The 26,097-nt window shown below is 50.1% G+C and overlaps 2 protein-coding genes and 1 long non-coding RNA gene across 5 annotated transcripts in view; 1 reads left to right on the forward strand and 2 right to left on the reverse strand.

Annotated features, from left to right (window-relative positions):
- The first annotated feature begins 681 nt into the window (after positions 1-681).
- Positions 682-8,137, forward strand: LOC310849173 (uncharacterized protein). Its single transcript, XM_083749230.1, has 3 exons — positions 682-816; positions 2,512-2,596; positions 6,418-8,137. The coding sequence occupies exon 3, from the start codon at positions 6,419-6,421 to the stop codon at positions 7,979-7,981; it is 1,563 nt and encodes a 520-aa protein (XP_083605356.1). The 5' UTR covers positions 682-816; positions 2,512-2,596; position 6,418; the 3' UTR covers positions 7,982-8,137.
- On the reverse strand, positions 4,570-4,839 carry LOC310849358. The gene is made up of 2 exons (XR_014566894.1): positions 4,780-4,839; positions 4,570-4,748 (listed from the first exon to the last, which is right to left on the reverse strand). It is a non-coding gene; the product is annotated as an uncharacterized lncRNA (long non-coding RNA).
- Positions 8,138-10,129: 1,992 nt separating the features above from the next.
- Positions 10,130-26,097, reverse strand: part of LRRC24 (leucine rich repeat containing 24) — a 30,790-nt gene continuing 14,822 nt past the window's right edge. The window contains exons 2-6 of one of the 3 annotated variants that reach the window (XR_014566782.1): positions 17,242-17,416; positions 15,197-15,475; positions 13,174-13,342; positions 11,172-12,459; positions 10,130-11,119 (exon numbers count right to left, since the gene is read on the reverse strand). Coding sequence is in view for 2 of the 3 variants with exons in the window: in XM_083749214.1 (XP_083605340.1) it covers positions 11,441-12,459; positions 13,174-13,342; positions 15,197-15,475; positions 17,242-17,416 (1,642 nt within the window). In the remaining variant the exon portion in view is untranslated. Of the gene's footprint in view, positions 12,460-13,173; positions 13,343-15,196; positions 15,476-17,241; positions 17,417-26,097 lie in introns of all 3 variants that reach the window. The other 2 variants (XM_083749215.1, XM_083749214.1) reach the window with 2 other exon arrangements.

Below are 26,097 nucleotides of genomic sequence, written 5' to 3' on the forward strand. Positions count from 1 at the left end.
TGTCCGAAGGAGCTTGGAAACAGTAGCAGAAAAATCACCCCAGTGCAGAAAAGGACTAAAATTATGGAGGGCGGCAGGCATGAGTTTAGGGCTCAAAGGCCAGGGACCATCAAACCATTTTTGGTGTGAAGCCTAAACCTTGCCATAGTATCTCCTGAGCAGGCCTAGAGAGGATGGCATCCCTACGACCAGTGAGAAGATCTTTAATGATTGCTTAACGTGCAGATGTTGAGCCAGTGGGATTTATTCCTTGTCATCTTCCTGTCTGGAATTTTTACTTCTGGTGCTGCTATTTATGCACAATACCCATAACCCTTCTGCACTTATGCACGCACAATGTTCTGAATTTCGTCTCTGCCCCTAGCTTGAGATGTGTTGATGCTTTGAGTCTATCCATCTTTTCACATTGAGATAGAAGGCAAATCAAGATCTCCGGTGCATTGTTTTATAACCCTTGCAATTTGCCAGCAATTAATGCTTAAAACTTCCCTGGCCTTGAGCAAAACAAATGAGTAGGAGCAGCACTAGGCAGGATCTCCCCTCTAAAATGTGTTTTTGTCAAGGTGTGAATGGACCACACACCTGTGAAGAACCCAGGAAGCAGAGATGCTCCCTCTTCCAACTTGGGCTGCCAAAGGCTCCCCCCACCCAACTGCCTGTGATTGGCTGCACACAGGCCATGATGCCACAATTGTAGTGATGTCAGCATGTGATGTTGGGAGCCCCCAGAATTCCTCGGCCCATGCAAGAGGTGGCTGGAAGGTCCTGCGGAAGGGAGAGAACGGGTTGTGTATGGGAGCTGCCGTCTGTATATAGGTATGGCATGAAGAGGCTTCCTGTGGGAGCAGAAATGGATACGGTTTACCTGGATTCAAGGCAAGGGAGCACCGCTGTCTCCCAACTTGGCCACCTACCATTTTAGTTCTCCTTTGTCTCCAAGTTGTGCACAGTCTGGCCTTCCAAAAACCCATAGCCAGACCTGCTGGGCACCCAAACTCCCAACATCAGCTGCTGTAGATGTGCAGAGGTTCAGCATCCCTGTGGCTTGCCTCTTTGTTTCCCAATGGGCTTGGCTTAAAACTATAATTAGTATGGGCTAAAATAAAGCAAATATTGGCAGGTGTGTGGCATTAGAAAAGGCAGGTCCTGGGTTCACCTTCCTTGGCTGCGAGGTTGGGCAGTTCCTGTCTGGGAGATGGAAAATATAGTGGGCTGGGAAGGTGCAGGGTTTGGGACCCTGTCGTTATGCAATTGCCTCACCTAAAAAAGGACATTGTAGAGCAACTCCTCTGTGAAGAAAGGTTGCCGCATTTGGGACTTTTTAGTTTAGAAAAAGGGGGGGTCAGAGACAAAGTTTAGAAAATGCTGCATGGCATGGAGGAAGTGGAGAGAGAAACGTTTGCCTCCCTCTCATAACTCCAAAACTCGTGGACATACAATGAAACTGAACATTGGGAGGTTCAGGACAGATAAAAGTCCTTCATACAGTGCCAAGTTAAACTGTGGAACTCCCTGCTGCAGGAAGCAGAGATGGCCACCAACCTGGATGGGTTTAAAAGAGGACTGAACAAATTCATGGAGGAAGGGGCTAAGGATGGCTCCTAGCCCTGATGGCTCTGCTTGAAGATAGCAATGCTTCTGAATGCGAGTTGCTGGAAATGGCAGAAGGGGAGAGTTGCCCTTGTGCTTGAATCCTTCTTGCGAGTTGATGTTTAAAGCCCTAAATGGCCTTGGTCCAGTACACCTGAAGGAGTGTCTCCACCCCCATCGTTCTGCCCAGACACTGAGGTCCAGCACCAAGGACCTTCTGGCAGTTCCCTCCCTGGGAGAAGTGAGGTTACAGGGAACCAGGCAGAGGGCCTTCTCGGTGGTGGCACCCGCCCTGTGGAACACCCTCCCACCAGATGTCAAAGAGAACAACTACCTAACATTTAGAAGACATCTGAGGGCAGCCCTGTTCAGGGAAGTTTTAAATGTGTGACATTTTAATGTATTTTTAATCTTTTTTGGAAGCCACCCAGAGTGGCTGGGGAAACCCAGCCAGATGGGCAGGGTACATATAAAATAATAATAATAATAATAATAATAATAATAATAATAATAATAATAATAATAATAATAATAATAATATCATCATCATCATCATCATCCTGCAGGCTCCAGGCTGGCCACTGTGAGAACAGGAGGCTGGGCTAGACCGGCCACTGGCCTGATCCAGCAGCCTCTTCTGACGTCTTTTGAAAGAGGGGCTATTTCTGTTTCTTAAACAAGATTTCCCAGTCTGAGCTAAACTAGCAACCGGTTGCTTTTCTTGGGTAATTGATGGAGAGGGTTGAGGTGAGGCAGCTGCAGGAAGCCTTGGATGAAATGGATTATCTAGGCCAGCCTTCCCCAACCCGGTGCCCTCTGGATGAGGTGGACCAAGCCTCACACCAGCCTCAGCCAAGCTGTGACAGTTTATGTGTGTGTGTGTTTATCTTCTGATGCTGTAAACAGCTTCTCTCGCCATAGGGTATATCCAGCCCTATGCCTAACCGGAGGCAGCTGCAAAGCGGCACGATCAAGGAAGCAGAGCTGACATGGTTGCCTGAGAAAGGTAATAGACCATCATCCCTTTTACCCCTGCCCTATGGAGGGGGGGTGTGGAAGGGAGGGAGGCAGTACGGCCCTCCTGGCCTCTCTCTGGCCCTTGAGAAATTCTCTCTAGGCTACAGCTCCTAGCAAGTTTGTTTTCTGCTGATCAAAAGGGAAGGACCCTAAGCGGTGGATTCAAATTCCAAGAAAGGAGATTCCGACTAAACATTAGGAAGAAGTTCCTGGCAGTAAGAGCTCTTTATAAAAAAACCACAGTGAAATTATATTATTATTCAGCTGTGGAATGGACTCCCTTAGAAAGAGGTGGGGTGCCCCCGCCAGGGATTCTTTAGCTGAGATTCCCTGACAAGACGGGAGGACTGTTTTGGGGGGGCAGGAGGCGGGCGGGTGTGGAGGACTCCCTGGTCCTGAATGGGGCAAGTGTGCCCCTGAAGGACCAGGTGCGCATCCTGGGAGTCATTCTGGACTCACAGCTGTCCATGGAGGTGCAGGTCAATTCTGTGTCCAGGGCAGCTGTTTACCAGCTCCATCTGGTACGCAGGATGAGACCCTCCCTGCCCGCAGACTGTCTTGCCAGAGTGGTGCATGCTCTGGTTATCTCCCGCTTGGACTACTGAATGCGCTCTATGTGGGGCTACCTTTGAAGGTGACCCGGAAACTACAACTAATCCAGAATGCGGCAGCTAGACTGGTGACTGGGAGTGGCCGCCGAGACCACATAACACCGGTCTTGAAAGACCTACATTGGCTCCCAGTACGTTTCCGAGCACAATTCAAAGTGTTGGTGCTGACCTTGAAAGCCCTAAACGGCCTCAGTCCAGTAGACCTGAAGGAGCATCTCCACCTCCATCGTTCTGGCTGGACACTGAGGTCCAGCTCCAAGGGCCTTCTAGCGGTTCCCTCCCTGCGAGAAGCCAAGTTACAGGGAAGCAGGCAGAGGGCCTTCTTGGTGGTGGCACCCGCCCTGTGGAATGCCCACCCAAACAATTGTCAAAGAGAAAAATAGCTACCAGACTTTTAGGAGAGATCTGAAGGCAGCCCTGTTTAGGGAAGCTTTTAATGCTTAATAGGTTATTGTAGTTTAGTGTTTTGTTGGAAGCCACCCAGGGTAGGGTATAAATAATAATTTTTTCCCACTTTTCGTTTTTTAATTGGCCTAGGGAGCTGGCGTACAGCTTCCGGGTCATGTGGCCAGCAGGACTAAGCCGCTTCTGGCGAACCAGAGCAGCGCACGGAAACGCCGTTTACCTTCCCACCTATTTATCTACTTGCACTTTGAGGTGCTTTCGAACTGCTAGGTTGGCAGAAGCAGGGACCGAGCAACGGGAGCTCACCCCGTCATGGGGATTCGAACTGCCGACCTTCTAATTGGCAAGTCCTAGGCTCTGTGGTTTAACCCACAGCGCCACCCGTGTCCCTCATAAATTATTATTATTATTATTATTATTATTATTATTATTATTATATGTTGGGCTTGATGACCACTGGAGTCCCTTCCAAATTCTAGCCTCTTTCCCAGGCTAAACACCTTGCATCTCATCTTGAGGGCTTTTGCCTGGCTGGAAGGTGTAAAATCAAATTTAGAGGTAATGGCTCTGGATGGCCTAGGTGACACCCAGGGAGCAGGGTGCGAGTTGAGCATAGAAACCATCCTCTTCTACAAAGTTAAAATGGTTATGTTCCCTTCTCCACCCACCTTTGCTTAAGACCACTGGCATTCGGCCCTCGGACAGTTGTCCAGGAGGGAATGTGGCCCCCGGGAGAAAAGGAAGTTCCCCCATGCCTGTTTTGGATCTACATTCTGCAACAGGCAAGCAATCCACCAAACGTCAGCATCATTAGCCACAGGCCTGCCAAGACTCCATTCCTTTCCCTTTTGCTCATCCTGAAGGCTGCCAGTACTTCTGTCCTGGCTGACTCTCGTAGCCGTGTCCATGAGCACGTAAGGAGTGGAACTGTTCCCGCATTTCGTTCCCCCTCCTGGCTAGGTACCAGAACAGATTGGTGCCAAGCTGCAGGGTGGCAGCGGGTGGGGAGAGAAATAGCATTATTTATTTCATTGATGTACTCCAAGGTGCATCTAGTAACAGTGGAAGCATAGCATTATAGCATTGGGTCATCTAGTCCGTCCCCCTGAAATGCAAAAATCACCGCTAAATAATCCCTGACAGATGGTCATCCGACCTCTGCTTTAAAATCTCCAAATAAATCTCCAAGGGAGTCCGTTCTACTGTCAATCAGCTCCCAGAATCTCTTTTCTTGAAACTTGAATCTGCTGGTTCGGATCCCACTGGCTCTATCTTCCATGTGATATCCCTTCAGAGTTTTGAAGATGGCTTTTATGAAAACCTTCAGAAGGGAGCAGTCTGTACCTGCTCAGAGGTACTAAAAACACAAAGTTGTTGTTTTTAAGTTGCTTTGTATCTTTGAAACTTTTTTTTAAGCTTTTTGCTGGGGTGGGGGAGGCAATCTGCCTGTGCTCAGAGACACTGAGTCTGAGGTGCGAGAAATGGTGGCAGCTACTGTGAAAACTTATCATTTAACTTTATTTATTGAAATTATATATATATTATATATGGCCACCTTCCTCGTGCAGAGAGCAATGCCCAAGTGTAGCTTTTCCAAAGACTTTTAACATGAATGTTGGGAGATTCAGGACAGATAAAGGCCCTTCTTCAGGCAGCTCACAGCTAACCTGTGGAACTCCCTCCCACAAGAGGCAGTGATGGCCACCATCTTGGACGGCTTTAAAAGATTAGACAAATCCAAGGAGGAAAGGGCTATCAGTGACTACTAGGCATGATGGCCAGTTGCTGGAAGAGAGTGTTCTTGTGTGTTTGAATCCCCATTGTGGGTTTCCCATAAGGGGCATCTGGGGGGCTGCTGTAAGAAAATGAGGTTGACTAGATGGGCCATTGGCCTGATCCAGGAGCCAGGCTGTTATGCCCTTATGGAACCTCCAGCTCCAGTAGCAGTCTATCTAGGTTCTTTTGGTCACAGTGAGAACAGGATGCTGGACCAGACGGATGCTCTTCAGATGTTGTTAGGTAGCAGAAGGCTTAACGATAGGAAGGAGAGTGTGAGAGACCAATGAGTTAACAGCAGAGGGCAAATTTCAGGGGAGATGCAAATTATAGTTAAGGGCTGCATGGTGGAGGCCTTTGAGGACTCGAAGCTTGAAGCTGAGATGGATGGGAAAGGAAGCCATTCTGAGCTTTGAGGACAAGAGTGGCACATTTACAGTGATGGGGAGAGGAGGAGGAAAGCATCTTTGAGGTGAGATTAAAAGCCAACAGAAACGTGGGCAATTCTGGGGGAAAGAGGTCACAAAGTGGAAGGGTATCCCCCTAAAATGCAGCAGGGTAGAGAGGAGAGAGGGACACAGGTGGCGCTGTGGGTTAAACCACAGAGCCTAGGACTTGCCGATGAGAAGGTTGGCAGTTCGAATCCCCGCGACGGGGTGAGCTCCCGTTGCTCGGTCCCTGCTCCTGCCAACCTAGCAGTTCAAAAGCACGTCAAAGTGCAAGTAGATAAATAGGTACCGCTCTGGTGGGAAGGCAAATTGTGTTTCCGTGCACTGCTCTGGTTCGCCAGAAGCGGCTTAGTCCTGCTGGCCACATGACCCGGAAGCTGTACGCCGGCTCCCTCGGCCAATAAAGCGAGATGATCGCCGCAACCCCAGAGTCGGCCACGACTGGACCTAATGGTCAGGGGTCCCTTCACCTTTAGAGAGGAGACAATCCTTGGGGCCTCACCTGAGGCCCCAAATGGGGCAGGGATTCTGGCCACTGCCTGATGCCTGCCCTTTCCCCTCCTTCCCAGGATGGAGACCTACGAGGACCACCTTTGGTGCCCCTACAATTCCCAGAGCGGGGAGGACGAGGACGACGATGAAGAGCCCTACCACGACCCCCACCTGGCCAGGGTGCGAGCCCGGAGCACGAGCCGCTCCCGCCACCGCTCCTCCTTCCTGGTGGACGAGCTAGACATGCTCATGGACAAGGCAGCCACCACCATCCAGGCCACGTGGAGAGGCTACCTGGTGCGGAGGCGCATCCTTCGGGAACACGCTGCCGCCTCGGTCATCCAGGCCGCGTGGAGGCACTTCATCACCCGGGAGTACGCGGCCCTGCAGCGGGAGCAGGTGCCCTCGTGGCAAGGGTATAGGCAGGAGCATCGGGTTGAGAGGAGGAGGAGAAGAACGACGACGACAAGGAGGAGGACGACACCCTCCCTGGCCTCCTTCAACGAGGGGAGCAGGTCCTGGGGGGCCCCGGAGATGGACAAAGAGCAAGCTTCGATCATCATCCAGGCACACTACCGGGGCTACAAGACCCGGCAGGCCCTCGCAGAGTGCAGGCGGGCAGCCACGACTATCCAGGCGCACTGGAGGGGGTACCGCACCCGGCAGGAGCTGGCGCAGATGCCGCAACGCCCTGCCCACCGGCCCAGCCCGAGAGGGACCTACTACGGGCAGCCCAGCTACATGCCCGGGAGCTCCTCTTGGGTGGGCCCCTACCCCAGGAAGCACTGGCGCAAGTGTCTCGTGGGAGACCCTGAGGAGTGGGCGAGCAAGGTCCCTCGGACTCCGTCGTCACACGCAAGGGAGCGCATGGGGGGAGGCAGGAGAGAGCACCTTCAATTCCGGGAAAGGGAGCGCCCTGAATTCAGGGAAAGAGAACAGCCAGGAACCAGGGAGAGAGAGCGCTCAGAGCCCAAGTCGTGCCCCCGCTGCGGGAGATGCACCACTGTGCGCGTCCTGGTGGGGGTGGGCAAGGGCCCTCCCTCCGAATCAGACATGGACGACAGCGAGTGCGAGGGGCATGCCCGGCCTGCATCCGCCAGGAGGAAGAGCCCAGCTCCCAGGTCAAGAGGGTCACAGTCACCTGCCAGGCCCGAGCCTTACGGGTCCCATGTGTCCTACCAGATGGGCCCCAGGGCCTATTACCCCGGGAACCAAAGCATGGCATCTGAAGACCAGCCGCGGAGGCAGGGCCGGGATCCCGGAGGCTTGAGCCAGCGCTATTCCACAGGCCACGCGGCTGCCCGTCCCACGCGGGACCGCAACACAGCGCGGAGCCTCTCCTCCACCAGCCTCAGCCAACAGGGAGCGCCCAGCGCGGGGACCTCCGAATGGCTTTACGAGAACTACTATGCCCGCCGGATGGGCGAGGGCCAGAAGCGGGTGTTCAAGACGCGGAAACAGATGTGGCAGGTGGCGCGGGCAGCAACCCTCATCCAGGCCTGGTGGAGGGGGTGGAGGGCACGGCAGGTCTTGCGCCAACAGCAGGAAGCTGCCATCAAGATCCAGTCCGCCTACCGGGGCTACAGGACCAGGCTGTACCTCATTGAGGCCGGAGTGCTGAGTGAGGGAGACACTGAGTGACACCCGGCCCTTAAGAATACGAGGCCCAGAGGGAGCCCTATCGGGAGGGGCGGGCAGGCTGGTGGTCGTCACTGGATGGCTGTTCCCACTGCAGCCTTCTCCTTCCTAGTACAAGCAAACAAGCTTACATCCCAATAAATAAATCCTAATTACAAACCCTTCGGAAAAGTCATGCTAGCGTGGTAGAACCTAGAATTTCAAGTATTGCTGGGAGGGAACTGGAACTGGCAAAATGAGGACCAACTGCGTTCTGCCAAAGCAGGGAGTGGACAGGAACCAGGCCCTGAAAGTTGACAGCGCCCATCGAAGGAGCTGGAAGACGTTTGCTGGCTGTGATTTCTGCATTGCAGGGGGTTGATGACCCTTGGGGCCCCTTCCAACACTACAGTTCTATGTGTGCTGGGCCCGGGGGTTAACCCGAGCAACGCAGTCCAGGTCCGGTCCCGAATCCAAGGATTCCACAAGGAGTCGGTCCAACAGGGCCAAGGCAGGAAACCAGGCTAGGTCAGGCACAGGGTAACAGGCAGGTTCCAGCAAGCGGCAACATTGCTCCCGCAACCTGGGGCAGGGTCTGACAGCCTTTTATCTTTGTCAGGGCAACGGCCAGTCCTGATCCCCCAGCAACTTGCCTACCTGTCTCACCCGGAGGCGAGCACTCCTCCTGCGAGTACTCAGGTCTCTCCTTCTCTCAGACCTCAGTCTCTGCAGCTCGGGAGACTTTGGTGGGTTACTAGACCCAGAGGCCGCCTCAGCCTCCCCTGACCCAACCGGTAGTGGAGCAGCTGTAAGCGATGGCCCAACTGAAGGCAACGAAGTCATCCCCGCATCTGGAGCCAGGGCAGGCACAGGCCCCTGACTCGGCCCAGCTGGTACTTGTTGCAGGGGAATCTGTGCAGACTGGGGCTCTTCAGAATCAGGCCCCAGACTCAGTTCAGATGCCGCCTAAGGCAGAGGATCCGGTACAGACCGAGACTCCTCTGGTTCTGAGTCCGAGTCTCAGGCCATCACACTATGGTGCCATGAACGTTGCAATTTTAAGTGCACTTTCCGGGCGCCAATTACTTGTTTTTTATATGCTGTAAGTCACCCTGGGGCCTTCAGCTGAAGGGCTGCTGGCGGTGATAATGCTAACAGAAGTTAGATTCCCACAAGACCTGGAGAGCCACAGGCCAGATGTATCCAAGAAGCCTGTTTTCAGGGAGTGCAATGCTGGTTTTTGCCATTGCAACCAGAGTGCTTTTCCCACTGTAGTGCGAAGAACCACACCTATGCCAGGCAATTGAGTATCCTCTCATGACCCCTTGAGACAAGAATTCAAAGGAACTGCCCAGAAAGGGTCATAGACTCGCAATTTTTAGGTTTGCACACAGACTGCAGGGTTCCTTCCTTCCTTGGCAGGAGAACTGGTGATAGATTTAACAGTGGAGAAATCCAGGTGCTACAAGATTACACGCAAGTCACAACCGAGTGCTGCATTTATACTGGAAAGTGAGGGTGGAATCTTTGCTGCAGCACAAAGCAACATCGACACCGAGTCTCGCGGCACAGTGAAGACTTTCCAAATTCATTGTGGCCTATGCCAGCCTTTGCCAACCTGGTGCTTTGTACTACAACTCCCAACAGCCCCAGTTGATGGGAATTGTAGTACAAAACATCTGGAGGGCAGCAGGTGGGTGAAGTCTGCCCTGGGCTGATCTTCCAGGGTTGAAATGGGCAACCAGAAAGTTGTTTTATGGGGTAGTTAGCAAAAGCAGGCAGTTCAATCCCTCTCCTCCCTGTAGGCTAATTCTGCATGTGCCATTTTTTGCTCTTGGCTCTCTCTGGCCTGGATATGGTCTGATCCAGAGGGTGGGGGAGATAGGGAGTAGCTGGCCTTCCTCCCATCCCAGCTCTCTGAATCCAGGGAGGAATAGAGTCAGCAAAACAGACCGTGATCTGTGCAGGGACTGGCTTCTTAGTTTGTAGAGCCTTTGAGAGAGCTCCCTGGATGTTCTGCATCGTCTTCATCATGCTCTGCCTAAAATGTATTGTCACAGGATCAGGAAAATGTGAAAAACAGAAATCCACAAAGCTATACCCTACTTATAGGCGTGCAACTCGTTTTGGACCACAATTTTGTGTCAATGCGCCCACTTTCCACAAGAGGGATGTGCTGTAAGAATTTATAAATAAATAATATAAATTAAATACTGGTCCTTGGCACCCCCCCGGCACCAGCTACATTTTATTGGCTTCTCGGTTGCTCAGATCGCTTTGCGGCGCTGCCATTTCCATTTTCCTGGCAGAGCCTGTGGTACCTCCCCATTTCCTGTGGTTTTCAAGGGTCCTGCAAAACCACAGTTGTGTAGCACCAGAAAAGGGGGGGTGGGGTGGCTGTGCAGGTGAGGGGTGGGGGGTAGGGGTTTACCTGTGGGACTTACAAATACAGTGGAGCTGTTCAACTCACTGTGATTGTCACAGTATGTTTTCCTTCATCCTTAAAACGAAACAAAAACAAAACAAAACACCAAATTGGAAAACAAATGTCACACTTGTCCTCCGGCCGGAGAAGCTCTCCCTGTTCTCAGAAGGTATATCCCATCGCCGCCCCCCCCCCCCGCCCGGCTTCATCTCCACAGTGTCAGTTGAAGGTCAGTGAAAGAGTGGGGGGAAACAGGGTGGTCAAAACTGCACAGTGTGTGACATTTATGGACTTCTATCTCCATCAGCTTCTTGTCAAGAGACTGAACTTAGGCCTAGGAAGTGGTTTTTCTTTCATTCCATTCGCTGAGTAATCAAATTCCTTCTGTCCAACCACAGGGTACACATTGGAGGGCAAACTGGGGGGGCGACTGGGATAAATCAAGGGGTGCGGCCTGTTGCTGTCCATCAGTGGCCACCAGTTCAGTACCCCATAACCAGAGCTTTTTCCCCAGGGGAAACTCACCGGAACTCGGTTCCAGCACCTCTCAGGTGGGCGCCGTTGCCATTCTAAGAGAACGAGGGAGGTGTTCATGGTGAGTTCCGGCACCTCTTTTTCTAGAATAGCACCGCCTGTAACACTTTCTGAATGGACCTTCTTATGGAAGCCTCTTGAACCGCTCTCCTGTCTTTGTGGAGAGCATCCAGGAAGCTCCAGAGAGACCGAGGGAGTACTTACTCCCAAGGAACGGTGCCGAGAGGGTGAGACACACTTCCATTTGGCAGCCACTGTGGAGCGAGATTGCTCCCGGGGGAGAGGCTTAGAAAGAAATCCCCCGTCTCCCCGTTGGGTGCCACTAACAGCCACCGAAGCATCGTGGGCTCCACTCCTGCATCACCTTAAACCGCAAAGAAGGCAGACCTATCGAGAAGGCCAGGGCGGAGGTGAAAGGTCAAGGAAGCAGCTCCCCTAAGGGGGCAGGGGGAGGGGGAGTCCACCCACCCCAAAGGTTTCCTGGGCACCTTGCTTGTGGGCTCTCCCCGCCTGCCCAAAATCCTTCAGCAGTGGATTTCGTAAGCAATCTGAGGCTGGAACATGAGTCCCTGGTTGACAAAGAGCTCGCTGGCTTCCGGGGGGCCGTCTTCTTCCCCTTCCAAGGTCTGGGTGGCTTGATCCTGCAGCTGCTCGGGGAAGGTCCCCACCAGGCCCTGGGGGTCCTTGTAGGTGGCGAAGAGGGGCTTGTTGCGGTCGATGACAAACATCTCGTGGCCCCTCTCGTCCCGGTACTCCTCCAGCTGGGCGAAGGTGGTAGGCCCATCCGAGTAGTCATTGACGTAGAGGATGTTCTCCTCCTTTTTGGCCTTTTTCCGCTTGCGGTGCTTCCGGTAGATCATGATCACCAGGAGGAGGGCCACCAGGGCCAGGAGGGAGATGGCCACAGCGATGGCCGTCTGCGTGGCCATGCTGAGGGCGTTGAAGTCCATGCTCTCCATGTCGTAGAGGGGCTCCTGGCTGATGTCCACAGAGGCCGGGTAGCCGCGCGACGTCTGCTGCTGTTGCTGCTGGGAGAGGTTGACCATGAGGTGGAAGAGGACCCGGGCCGTCCCGCCCGGGTTGGAAGCCTCACACTCGTACTTGCCGGCATGGGCCACCGTCACGTTGTTGAGGAAGAGCATCCCGCTGCCCGTGTCCGACTGCTCAAAGCGCTCCCCCACGCTGCGCTCGCTCAGGGCAAAGGTCCCGCCCGAGAGCCTGGAGCCGCTGGCCTTGGCACCCCCAGCCCCCCGCCAGTGCGCCAGCTTGCGCCACGTCACCAGGGGCTGCGGGTAGCCTGAGGCCTGGCAGGAAACGCGCAGGTCGTCGCCCAGCCGCGCCGTCACTTCCAGGGGCTCAACCTGCACGACCGGCGGGATGCAGATGAGGCTGTTGCCGGAGACGTCCATCAGGCTCTGGTAAGCCAGGCGAGGGGGCTCCGCGCACACGATCTTCTTGTCCTGGGGGCTCAGGAGCCGCTGCCCGTCCTCCTTGATCCAGGAGCTCAGCCAGTGCAGGGAGCAGTCACAGCGCCAAGGGTTCTCTGCCAGGAGGAAGGGAGGGAGAGAAGGGGGGTGGGTCTGGTTACAAGTCTGTGTCACCCCAAGAGTCTCCCACTGCCTCCCCATCACTCTCCACTCCACAGCCCCATGCAAAATAAGAATATAGGAAGAGCCTGCTGCCTCAAGCCAATGGCCCATCCAGCCCAACATCTCATATCAGACGACCAGATGCCCCTATGAGAAACCCGCAAGCAGGATTTTTTTTTATATACATGCTTTTTATTGGTGTTTCATTTAATACAAACAAACAAAATACAGTAAAATTCAACAATCATTTCCCCACACTCTGCTCAGCATCGACTTCCTTCCCTCCCTTCAACAGGTTTTCTTATGTCAGTTACTTTTTCCACCGTTTCTTATTGTATCCAATCCTATCTACATCGTAAGATTTATTTCAGTCCTGCCAGAGTCTTCAGATTTCTACAGTTATTATTTATGTACTCCATAAATTCACCCCAATCTTTTTGGAATTTTATAAATAATATATTATTACCTTTTCCAGCCCAATCTTTGTGGCTCTTGCAGAGATTTCCTCCCAGCCTGACATGCCTGCATCCCTCCTGCCTACCCCAGCTTTCCTACCTTGGGGGCAATAAGAGAAGTGGGCAGCAGAGCCAGCTTTGAAATGGCTGAGCTAGCATGAGCACTTCTGGCCTGCAGGTGGCGCCAGAAGAGCTGCCAGCATGGCGGCTCACCTGTCAATCGCAGCACCTGAAGACTGATGAGGGGCCGGAGAGCCACCCGGCTGATGGTGCGCAGGTTGTTCTTGCTGAGGTCGAGCAGCGCCAGCGAGGTCAGACCGGCCAGCGCCTGGTCCTCCAGAGTCTCTATGCTGTTCTCCTGTAAGTGGAGCTCCTGCAACCTCTGCAAAAGAGAGAATCAGATGGCACATTAGGTAGAAAGCAGACCTGGTGCCGTTATCCACTTCTTTCTTGTTTTGGTACCACCCTCATTCGTTTACCCTGCCCATGCAGCCCCATGCAAATTGGGAGCTGTTGGCCAGGAGTCCAACGCCCTGCAAGGCAGGAATCACAACTAGAGGATGCAAGACAGAAGGCCATTCACCTTCTGCTCAAAAGCAGCCAATGAAATTTCAAGAAGTACCAAGAGTGGAGGAATGGCAGATGAAGATGATGGACTTTTGGCAGCTAGCCAACCTGACCTGAAGAGTCTGTGACCAGAAGGAGGAGGAGTACCACCAAGAGGAATGAAGAAATTTAAAGACTATTTAGCTAAATACCGTATTTTTCGCCCTATAGGACGCACTTTTTCCCCTCCAAAAATGAAGGGGAAATGCGTGTGCGTCCTATGGGGCGAATGCAGGCTTTCGCTGAAGCCTGGAGAGCGAGGGGGTCAGTGCGCACCGACCCCTCTCGCTCTCCAGGCTTCAGGAAGCTATCCGCTAGCCGTGGGAGACCCAGCTCGCCCAGGGCTGGCGGAGACCTTGCCGGCAGCCAGGAGCTTGGGGCGCGCTGAGCTCTGCACGCCCCAAGCTTCGGGATTAGCGCAGAGCACTGGGGGGGAAATACAGTTTTCCCTTTATTTCCCCCCCAAAAAACTAGGTGCGTCCTATGGGCCGGTGCGTCCTATGGGGCGAAAAATACGGTACATTAAGATAACTTAAACAGAAATATTTGTGAGTAACAGATTGGCCTAGGATTTAACTATGTGAAATTGCATAATATTATGGATAGAAGTCAAAATGAAAAGAAAGAAAGATGTTAATTGGACAAGTAAACCTTATATGAAAATAGGGTTGGAAAACTGCTATATGGAAACTCAGCTAGGGGGATTTGAGGAAGTCACCCAACAATGATAAAGACTGGGACTATAACAGTTAGGATAAATGTTTGTTTGTTTTTTGATACTGTAATGTTTTTGTTTGTTTGTTGTTATGTTTGTTATAATTTTGGAAAATCAATAAAAATTTGGGGGGGGGGGATAAAATAAAAGCAGCCAATGAAAGAGAGCCCACAACCTCCCGAGGGAGACCGTTCCACTGTCAAATGGCTCTTACAGTCGGAAAGTTTTTTCCTGATGTTTAGTCAGAATCTCCTTTCTTCTAACTTGAATCCACTGGCTTGGGTCCCATCCTCTGGAGCAGCAGAAAACAAGTTGGCTCCGTATTCCATGTGACAGCGGTCTAGGTGGCATTGAAGAAGGCTAGCAGATCTCCTTAAAGTCTCCTCTTTTCCAGGCTATACATACCCTCCTCCCTCAACCATTCCTCATAATATTTGGGGGCCCTTTGCCATCTCTTTACCAGACCCTTTTCCATCTCGGTCACCCTCCTCTGCACACCTTCCAGTTTACCAATCTCCTCTGTCAATTTTGGTGCCCAGAACTGGACACAGTTTAATTGTGTACTGAAAGTCCCTGCTGTTCCTGATATTAACAAGAAGTGCTTGAACTTGCTTTTAAAATTCACACAACTGACTTTGTAATGCGGCTATTTCCATAATGCTCAGTTGCGTACAGTAGGAATTAGCTAAGACTTAGCTCCTCCAAGTCATTCATCTAATTGCACTAAGCCGCTGCAGATCAGGGATGAAAGCGAGAGTTGCTCAAACCTTGACTAATACTGAGCCTCAGTTCCCTCATCCATAAAATGGGAACAGCAGGGTCCTAACGCAGAAAACATGGCTGTTTCTGGGAGGCAGACTGGGGCCACCTTGAGGGACAATGGCTCGCTTTCCGGAATGCCCCTGTGGGTCTCACCTCCAGGTCACAGAAGGTGAAGTCGGGCAGCCGGGTGATCTGGTTGCCCGCCAGGTAAAGGACTCGCAGGTGCTCCAAGCCCTTAAAGATGCTGCTGTTGATGAGGTGGATGCGGTTGCCATTGAGCGCCAGTTCCAGCAGCCGGTTCTGGTTGCGGAAGGCGCCTGGCTCCAGGGCTGAGATGGTGTTGTTCTGCATGTAGAGGTATTGCAGGCCCGAGAGAGACGCCAGGTCTTGCTGGTGAATCTGCGTGATGCCGTTGTCCTGAAGAAAAACCGTCTGCAGTGGGGAGAAAGCCAGGGTGGGGGAGATGCCATCAGTTAAACCCTGAGCTCAACATAGTGTCACTTCCTGGAAGAACATCAATCCTATTTTCTTGCCTGACTTTAGATTGAAGCACACCATGTTCTGATGTCTATGTACTACAGATCTTTAATAGCAAATCACCACCTGATTCATTTTGCTTTCTTATAAAGTATTTTGGTTACTTAATAAAGCTCTAAAAAGAAGAAGATAGTAAATGAGTGGGCATGGGAGAAGATGTGCTCTTTCACGTGCGCAGGCTGCATTGGGAGCCCAAAGGCTTGGTGGTGGTAGCAATGTGTCTGCGTGCACACACTTTGGTTTTTTATATACGCTCTCCATTTTATTGGTTTAATATATTTGTTCTAGCTCCACATCCCAAAGGGTCTGAGCTGGCTAAAGCAGATTAAAAACAAATCTATACCAGGTACACACACACACAAATCCCGCCACCACCCAGATTCAAACACAGCAAATTGGCAGTCTATTAAAAAGTAATTCTTGACACTTGCATGCTCCTCAAGAAAGCATTTCCATATTTTTTTACAATTTTGTAGGTTATATTGGCTCAACACCAAATCAGTCATTGTATATGAGAGAGACATCACCTTGCCAACAAAGGTCTGTATAGTTCAAGCTATGGTTTTCCCAGTAGTGATGTATGGAAGTGAGAGCTAGACCATAAAGAAGGCTGATCGCCAAAGAATGGATGCTTTTGAATTCTGGTGCTGGAGGAGACTCTTGAGAGTCCCATGGACTGCAAGAAGATCAAACCTATCCCATTCTGAAGGAAATCAGCCCTGAGTGCTCACTGGAAGGACAGATCCTGAAGCTGAGGCTCCAAGACTTGGGCCACCTCATGAGAAGAGAAGACTCCTTGGATGCTGGGAAAGATGGAGGGCCCAAGGAGAAGGGGACGACGGAGGGCGAGATGGTTGGACAGTGTTCTCGAAGCTACCAGCATGAGTTTGACCAAACTGCGGGGGGCAGTGGAAGACAGGAGTGCCTGGTGTGCTCTGGTCCAGGGGGTCACAACGAATGACTAAACGACTAAACAACAACAACAACATGCTACTTCTACAGATGTAATGGTTATATGGGGTTGCTCGTGCGTAAGTTGCCGCCACTCCTGGCTAGGTAGCCTGGTTAAACCTTTTCTGGCTGGACAGCCCTTCACTCCATGGCTGTTCAGTCGCTAGCAGAATCCGTCAGTGGGAGTTTCTTGAACCTCTTCCAGCAAAGAAGTTCTTTGACGCCAAGTCTACGCCTACTTTCCCTGCGCGGAAGTCTTCTGCACAGGGTGGGTGTGGGTAGCGGAGGACCCGTGCTCTCCCCGCTGGTCTCCGGCGAGGAGTCCTGGAGCCCCCTCGCCGATTCCCCCATCTGCCCCCCTTTATCCCTGGTGTTACGCTGATTTCCTTCCCCAGCCGATGAGCTCCCGCTCTCCCTGCTGGGCCCTTCTCCAGCATCGCTTGGGAGCCTTGCCTCCACCTCTGGCTCCGATGTCAGTTCCCTAACAACAGAGATTCCAATTTTGGTGTTTTCGGAAAGACACTGTTCATTGTTCCTATTGTTAACGTTTGAATTTATTTATTTTTGAAAGCAAGCCAGCATTTGCACTGAACGGACGACAGTATTGTGAGGTAGGTTAGGTTGGGTTGAGAAAGGAAAGCTGGCCCTAATGGTCACCCCCCCCACCCCAGTGGTGCTGGGAGTTGGGCTTCCTCCCACCTGAGCCTTACCTGGGTGGAGGGATGGATGCTGCCTGGGATCTCTTTGAGGCCCAAAGAGCCACACTCCACGGTCATGCTGTAGCAGCGGCAGGTGGCTGGGCAAGTGCGGGCCTGGAGTGCCAGGAGACCCAACAGCAGGAGGGAAACAAGCGTGGGCTCCACCGGAGCCATCCTAGAGCAGCTGCTGGCAAGAGAGAGAGATAGAGAGAGTGAATGGTTGTATTTCTATGTCGCTTTCCAGTCCAATGAATCCCAGAGCAGCTTAACAAACAGTAGCAGAAGAGAACATCCCAGGGACAGCATAAATCACATAACAAATGTTCAGTAAAACAATTACAATCTGTAAAATGATATTAGCAAGCCAGCAGCTAAAGAAATAAGCTAAGAATCACGATTACAGTGTAAGGCATATTACATGATTAACAAATCAATAAGGCATTCGTAATCTATAAAACAGTATTGACAAAATAATATTCCTAGATACTCCCTCTCCCCCCCCCAATGACTCGTGAGTCCCCGTCAAGGAAAAAGACATAATTTAAATAAATATATAATAACTGTAACATTTCACTCTATTTGGATCATTAAAATACACATACACATCCATCATACAGGAGGAACCTATCTAGTAGAAATACCTAAAACAGGAACACACATCACAGAAAATCCACAATAGGTTATAGCAGAGGCTCAACAAACCACAAAAAAGAAATAGAATCATAGAACTGCGTAACTATTTTATTTTTTTATCTCTCCTCTCTTCCCAAGAGTTAAATATGTTGTACATTGAGGTTTCCCCCCCGCTGACATTTTATCTTCACAACAATCCTGTGAGGTAGTTTAAACTAAGCCAATAATAATAATAAACATAAAAATAAACAGCTTCAAAGGCCTATTGGCCTTTGGCCTTCCAGATAATTGCTGGACCACAACTCCCATCATCCGTGTACTTATATGGATGCTGCGGAATCTCCTTTTTAGAGCTGGCAGACGCCTTCGTTGCCAACCTTTTGAACGCATGCTGAAAATGTTTCCATTCCTCCATGCCTACACATGCAATTAAGAAGACATCCATCCAGCTCATGTCTGCTTTTAACTTTTTTTGGTTTTAAAAATATTTTTATCATTTTATAACAATTCCCTTTAAATGTATATAATACAACAAATTAACCAAGAATAACAAAAAACAACAACCCGAAAGTGACAGTTTGTTTTCTGTTTTCTAAGCATTTATGTGTTTCTTTGATGAAGCTTGGAAGTACTGAGACATAATGGCATCTTTTAGTCAAATAAGTCCCTCCTAATATATTTTTAATGGTTTTTATTGTATGGGTTTCTGTTTATATTGCCACAAACCACTTTGATATATATATATATATATATGGCACAGTGATATATATCTTAATTAAACAGGCAGGCAGGCAGGCAGGCAGGCATGTCCTGGATACACTGTTTGCCTTGCAGGATGAAGGAGAGTGATGTGCGGTTCCCCTAAGAAGACTCCTCCACGATCAGTCCAAGAGTCCAGCATTCATTTCTTTCCAGTGACCTAGAAGAGGCCTAAGAAAAGCCCGCAAGCGGAAAAGGCACACTCCTGCACTCAAGCATTCTCTCCTATCCTCTCCAGCAACTGGGAATCACAGGCAGGCTGCTTCTGATCCACAAGGACAATAAAATAGATCATTGCGACTAGCAGCCATCGTTAGCCTTCCACTCCTCCAAGAATTCTTCCAATCCCCCTTTGAAGCCGTCCAAGATGGCGGCCATGCACTTCTCGTGAACTCCACAGTTCCACCATGCATGGTGTGATTCAGTCCTTGCTCACCTGGGAGTTGCTTTGGTATCGAGGATTCTTTGCGGTTGGCCCTACAGCTTGTCTACATGCATGGCGATGACCACCATGTCAACCAAACAGATGAGAACCTCTTTGGAGAGAGACCATCTGGGATCTTTGCCTTAGTATGAGCTGCTAATGGATCCTCTGAGTTCAGCAACTGGCTGTAACCAAGGTACCAAAACCATGGCAACAAACATCTAAAAATATAGGTACCAAAGGATGCCGCTCATATGACTGGATCCTTGCCACCAGGTGGAAACTGCTTGCAGAGCAGGACTGGGGTGAAGCCAAAGTGAGGACTTTGCTGCAAAAAGGAGGCCGGAGAAGTAGAACAGACTCACCTTGCACCCCCTGGCATCTCAGCTCAGCACGCCACCGTCTCATCTTCCTCACTGCCCCTTAGCTGGGGAGGGATAGTTCAGTGGCTTCTAAACCCATTAGAGGCTTTGAGCAACGTCACCAACAATCAGGAAAAAGCACTATAGTGCTACAGGCATACTAATGAGAGATTAGGGTGAGGCAGCAGACACGCTGTGTGGGGCAATGGTCTTAAAGTCTCCCCTGCCTCTGCTTCCAGAGAAGAGGATCTAACCAGCTGGAAGAACAGATGGGGGAATGGATGCTGCCCTCAGAGATTTGGTAGGTTGTTTGTGCCAATCTCTGGATGAAGCTCCCTCTTAATTTCTCCATCAGCCTCAAAGCTCCTGTTCTTGCATGCCTGTCCATCTCTGCTTCGCCAACCCCCAGCTACGGGCCTATTTTGATACGCAACTTTGCACTCAAGCAATCTCCTGCTGCAAAAGTAATTATCGCTGCTTTGGTGTTATAACAATGGTTTAGTATTCATGCGCCGACGCTCTGGCAAATGCACATTATGTTTTGGATGTGCATTGTATTGATATTTCACACCGCAGTGATTATACATGTATTCATTGCATTCTTGTTATCTTTCGAATCTCCTCTTGTTGACCTTGTTTTTCTTCAACACATCTGGTTTTGCGATCTGTGCCTTGAAACTTCTGTGTAGAACCTCAGTGCAACTTGGCCAAATTGTAAGCCACGGGGGGAAAGGCCATCATAGTTCAGTGGTAGAGCACCTCTCTGGGGTCGCCTCCAGGGAGGGCGGAGAATGTTCTCTGTTTGAAGCCCTAAAGAACCCGTACAAATCAGTGCGTAAGAAATATTGAACCAACAGATGGGCACGCACTGTGTACACACCATGCATTAAAAGCACATCCTGGGAACGGTACCTTGTCAAGGGTGCTGGGAACTGAAGCTCTGTAAAGGGTACACTACATTTCTCATGGGGGAGAGCAAAATGCTTTAAATGTATGGTGTGTACATAGCCTCAGTACAAGGTAGCTTCCTATGACTCCAGGCCTTTTTGATGCCAAAGCTAATACAGCCAACTCTGCTGTGATTACATATTCATGGAATAAGCTAGTTTGGATCACAGCCCTGCTTGCAATGACGGGGACAGCCTCTACCTCCTTGCTTCTAAAGCAGCCTCTCTCCCTTTCTCCAAATCCTTCCGTAGACTCTCTTCTTTGCCCCAACAGCACAGGAGGAAGTGGTGGCCACCGACTGGGATGGCTTCAAAGGAGGATGGACACATTCATGGAGGAAAGGGCTATCTATGGCTACTAGCCATGGCAGTTATACCCTGTACTGCCACAGTTGGAGGCAGAAATGTTTCTGATTACCAGTTGCTGGAAAACACAGATTCTGCTCAAAATAAATTCAGTTCCCCTGTTCAGACTTTTCTACTACATTGTTGTTATTGCAGCAACAATCACGGTCGAGTGATAATAATAATAATAATAATAATAATAATAATAATAATAATAATAATAATAATAATAATAATAATAATAATTTATTTATACCCCGCCCATCTGGCTGGGCTTCCCCTGCCACTCTGGGCGGCTTCCAAAAAAATATTAAAATACTGTAATACATCAAACGTGAGTTGCAGTTGTGCAAGAACTGAGCCTTTTTGGGGTGTCCTGACTCACAGAAGGGTACCCTGCTGAATTGGACCAAAGACCCACCTAATCTAGAACCCCACAGTAGCCATTCAGATGGCTGCGGGGGCACCACAAACAGAGCATGAGGGAAATACCCCCCACAGTGGTTATTCCTCAGCAATAGGTATAGAAAGGCCTGCCGCCTCTGGATCCTGGAAGGAGCATACAGCCATCACCAATAGCTAATGTTCTTCTAGGCTGCATCAACAGAAGTCTAGTGATCAGATCAAGGAAAGCAATGGTACTGCTCTGTTCTGCCTTGGTCAGACCCCAGTCCCGTGTCCAGTTCTGGGCGCCACAACTTTAGAAGGCTATTCACGTGATAGAAGGTGTGCAGAAGAGGGAGACCAGGGTGATCAAAGGTCTGGAAACAGAGCCTCATGAGGAATGGTTGAAGGAGTTGGGTTTGTTGTCTGTTACTCGAGAGGGCAGGGCCCCAAACCAATGGATTCAAGTTACAAGAAAGGAGATTTCGACTGAGTGTTAGGAATAACTTTAAGAGCTAAAAATGCAAGAAGGGCCTTTACACTTGCCAGAAGCTCGGCTCTGCCCTCGCCGGTCCTGGAAGGATCCTTTAAAAAAGTCCCGTACACTCAGAGACTTTGCGCCTGTTCATTGGGGGAGATAGGAAGCCCAGAACACTTGTTCTTTAGATGTCCCTTTTATGAAGAGGCACGTTGTAAGACCATTGGTCCCCTACTGGTGAGGCTCGCTGACCTCCCGGAAAAGCAAAAATCCGACCTTTTCCTGTTAGGCAAAGATCAGAAGCCGATCTGGATGGTCACCACATTCTGTGTACAGATCTGTAGGCGCAGACCATCTCCCAACTCAAACTAGTTCATTAACAAATTCCCCAAACTTGGTTCCATGAGTGACTCTGGGTCAGCTCCCTGAGGTAGTTTATTGTTGTACATTGTTTTTAAATTTATTGTTGTACATTGTTTTAATTGTTTGTTTTCCTTCTGTGATTGTACCCCCCAAGTGTGTTTTATAAGGTGGTCTCCGACCGTAATAAATTATTTATCTGGGACGCAGGTGGCACTGTGGGTAAAAGCCTTGGCGCCTAGGACTTGCCGATCGAAAGGTCAGCGGTTCGAATCCCCGCGGCAGGGTGCGCTCCCGTCGCTCGGTCCCAGCGTCTGCCAACCTAGCAGTTCGAAAGCACCCCCGGGTGCAAGTAGATAAATAGGGACCGCTTACTAGCGGGAAAGTAAACGGCGTTCTGTGTGCTGCGCTGGCTCGCCAGATGCAGCTTTGTCACGCTGGCCACGTGACCCAGAAGTGTCTTCGGACAGCGCTGGCCCCCGGCCTCTAGAGTGAGATGAGCGCACAACCCTAGAGTCTGGCAAGACTGGCCCAAACGGGCAGGGGTACCTCTATCTATCTATCTATCTATCTATCTATCTAACTTTAAGAACTGTTCAGCAGTGGAAATGACTCCCTCTGAGGGCGCAGGGTTCTCCTTCCTTGGAGGTTTATAAACAGAGTTTGGGTGGCTATCTGTTAGGGATTCTTTAGTTGTGATTCCTGCGTTGCAGGGGGTTAGACTAGATGACCCTTGGGGGTTCCTTCCAACTCTACAATTCTATGACTCTATCATGAGGAGGAGCCATCAGGTCCCTTTTGCTGCTCAGGCACTTGCCCAGCTGAGGTGAGGTTGCTGTTCCCTGCTAGCCTGAAGGGTCCCTTTTCACTGCGCTCTTCTGTGTCATCTCTTGCTGAGTTAATTGCCTCCCGCTCTCTTTAATGCATAATAAATAATGAGCAAGCAAGGCCTTATTAAAATTTCATCGGGAGTTTGCAGCCGCTGCAAGAGATTGGGGTAAAATGGGAGGGGGGTGCCCTCCATCTGTTCATTCACAGAGGCAGCTCGGCCTCCCAGCAGATGAATTAGAGAGAGGAGCATCCAGCTATATTAATCAGCCGTTACTCCATGAGAAACCTTCATCAGGATCTCGCTGGGATGCTGGAGGGAAAAGATGGAGGACAAGGCAGCAAACATCCTCCTAATGCCACTCTATAAATCCAAAGCACATCCACAGTGTCAAAATACTGGCTGCGGGCGCAGTCCTCTCTGCTGCCTAATTACTAACAAAAGGGCGCCCTGCAGTGCCTGGAAGCCAAAGCTCCTGATCTCTTTTTCAGTACAGCGGCTCAACCACAAAAACCGTAAGGAGAGCACCTCTGAGTAAATGCAGAGTGCCGACTGAGTGAATCCAACCAAGCCTTATGAGGAACAGTTAAACGAGTTGGGTACGTTTAGCCTGGAGAAGAGAAGACTGAGAGGACAGAAATCAATGGATTCAAACTACAAGAAAGGAGATTCTGCCTAAACATTAGGAAGAAATTTCTGACTGTAAGAGCTGTTCAATGCAGTGGTACCTCGGGTTAAGAACTTAATTCGTTCTGGAGGTCTGTTTTTAACTTGAAACCATTCTTAACCTGAAGCACCACTTTAGCTAATGGGGCCTCCTGCTGTACGATTTCTGTTCTCATCCTGAAGCAAAGTTCTTAACCCAAGGTAATATTTCTGGGTTAGCAGAGTCTGTAACCTGAAGCGTATGTAACCCAAGGTACCACTGTACTGGAACAGACCATACTATTTAAAGCACATTCCCTGCCACAGAAAAAAGAATCATGGGAACTGCAGCTTTCCCTCAAAGAACTAAAGTTCCCAGTGCCCTTAAACTACAGTTCCCAGGATTCTGGTTGAGGGTGCTTTAAGTGTACAGTGGTACCTCGGGTTAAGTACTTAATTCGTTCCAGAGGTCCGTTCTTAACCTGAAATTGTTCTTAACCTAAAGCACCACTTTAGCTAATGGGGCCTCCTGCTGCTACTGCGCCACCAGAACACAATTTCTGTTCTCATCCTGAAGCAAAGTTCTTAACCCGAGGTATTATTTCTGGGTTAGTGGAGTCTGTAACCTGAAGCGTATATAACCTGAAGCGTATGTAACCCGAGGTACCACTGTATGGTGCGGGCTCAGTCTAAGAATGTGTAATGGACTGAAACGAGATCCTTCATTGAGAGAAGGCGCTCACTAGGAACTCTCCAATGTGCTGAAGCAACCAAGCCGCCTTCCTCTGTGGGCTTAGAGCAGGACAGCAGCTCTTGTCAGGCTGCTGCATAAGCACTCCAGGCCTTTGCTCAGTTGCAAAGCTTTGCTGCAATGCCAGGATCCCTTGAAACATGCTTTGAAACAGCACCCCCAGGGCATCACTTTGCAAAGCCAGCCTGGAAACATATTTTGTTTTGGCACTCAGTACCAGACAACTCGGGACGCGGGTGGCGCTGTGGGTTAAAGCCTCAGCGCCTAGGACTTGCCGATCGAAAGGTCGGCGGTTCGAATCCCTGCGGCGGGGTGCGCTCCTGCTGCTCGGTCCCAGCGCCTGCCAACCTAGCAGTTCGAAAGCACCTCCGGGTGCAAGTAGATAAATAGGGACCGCTTACCAGCGGGAAGGTAAACGGCGTTTCCGTGTGCGGCTCTGGCTCGCCAGAGCAGCGATGTCACGCTGGCCACGTGACCCGGAAGTGTCTCCGGACAGCGCTGGCCCCTGGCCTCTTAAGTGAGATGGGCGCACAACCCCAGAGTCTGTCAAGACTGGCCCATACGGGCAGGGGTACCTTTACCTTTACTCTTACCAGACAACTCTGAGGGCGAGGGCACCCACAAAAAGCAAACCCGACAGGGAAAGCTACTTTGCATTTACATAGTGATAAGCTCATCGCGGGGAGGACCATTTTCTTGTGAATGCAACCAGCATGTGGCTTGAGGGGGGTAGCAGGGAGAGAGAGCATGTGAGCTGGGAGGCTCCATGCAACGGGAGAAATGGAAAAATGCAAGTCTCGCAAATGGAAACACGTGCTCAGAATTACAGTACAGGGAAATGAAGACCTTTTCGCTCTGAGCACACTTCTAGGTGTGCCGCCTGATCCCGCAGAAGTGGCTTGCTGAGGCTCTAGCACGTTTAGAAAGTTGATGTAAGTTTTAATGTGTTCGGTTTATTGCTATTCTAACTGTGTTTAATTTATTGCTGTTTTAACATTCCCCAAGTCTTTAATGGTTGCTGTCGATTCTTCTTGATAATTTCCTTGTTTTATCTTTTCTGACAAGCCATTCTGAAGGGATCTTTTTATAAGCAAGCAGGGTACAGAGTTTACAAAATAAGTAAATAAAATAATCAGTAAGTGGGACAGACTCTGACAACCTGGTTTTGGGCTAAAGCTCTCAACAGCATGTTGCATAGCCTTAGAAGGAGCTACAGCCATGGGGTCTGTCGTGAAGATAACTGGGGAATTGGGGGGGGGGGGCAGAGCTGGATGTGCTACTGGTCTGACTCATGCCTTGTGGCAGGTTGAACTAGATAACCATTTGTGTGTCGCCCAGCTCTAAACTTCTATGATTCAGGACCTCAACTGTTCCTTCTGAAGGATGCTCATAAGGCCACCTCCTTATTACACTTATACCAAAGACTGAGGTTGATAAAAAACAGATCAAGATCTACCGCCCAATATCTTTATTGAATGTGGATTACAAAATATTTGCAGACATTTTGGCAAAAAGATTGAAGAAAGTGTTGGTGGAGGAGATCCATAAGGACCAGGCAGGCTTTCTCCCGGGTAGACACCTATCGGATAATGTAAGGAACATAATTGACATAATAGAAATGCTGACAGTTAATAGTAATACAAAGGCAGTTTTGATTTTTGTGGACGCGGAGAAAGCCTTTGATAATATTTCTTGGAAGTTTATGAAGAAGAATCTCCATGGGATGGGGGTAGGCCAGAGATTTGAAAATGGTATAGGTGCAATATATTCGGAACAAAAGGCAAAATTAATTGTAAATAATGTGGTTACGAATGAACTTCTTATAGAAAAAGGGACATGGCAGGGGTGCCCAATTTCCCCGTTACTTTTTATATTAGTCCTGGAGGTTCTGTTAATCATGGTAAGGGGTGACCAGCTGGTTAAAGGAGTTCAGGTCGGAGCCAGAGAGTAC

Source organism: Podarcis gaigeae, assembly GCF_964106915.1.
Source record: "Podarcis gaigeae genome assembly, chromosome: 7".
In the NCBI taxonomy this organism is placed as follows: domain Eukaryota; kingdom Metazoa; phylum Chordata; class Lepidosauria; order Squamata; family Lacertidae; genus Podarcis; species Podarcis gaigeae.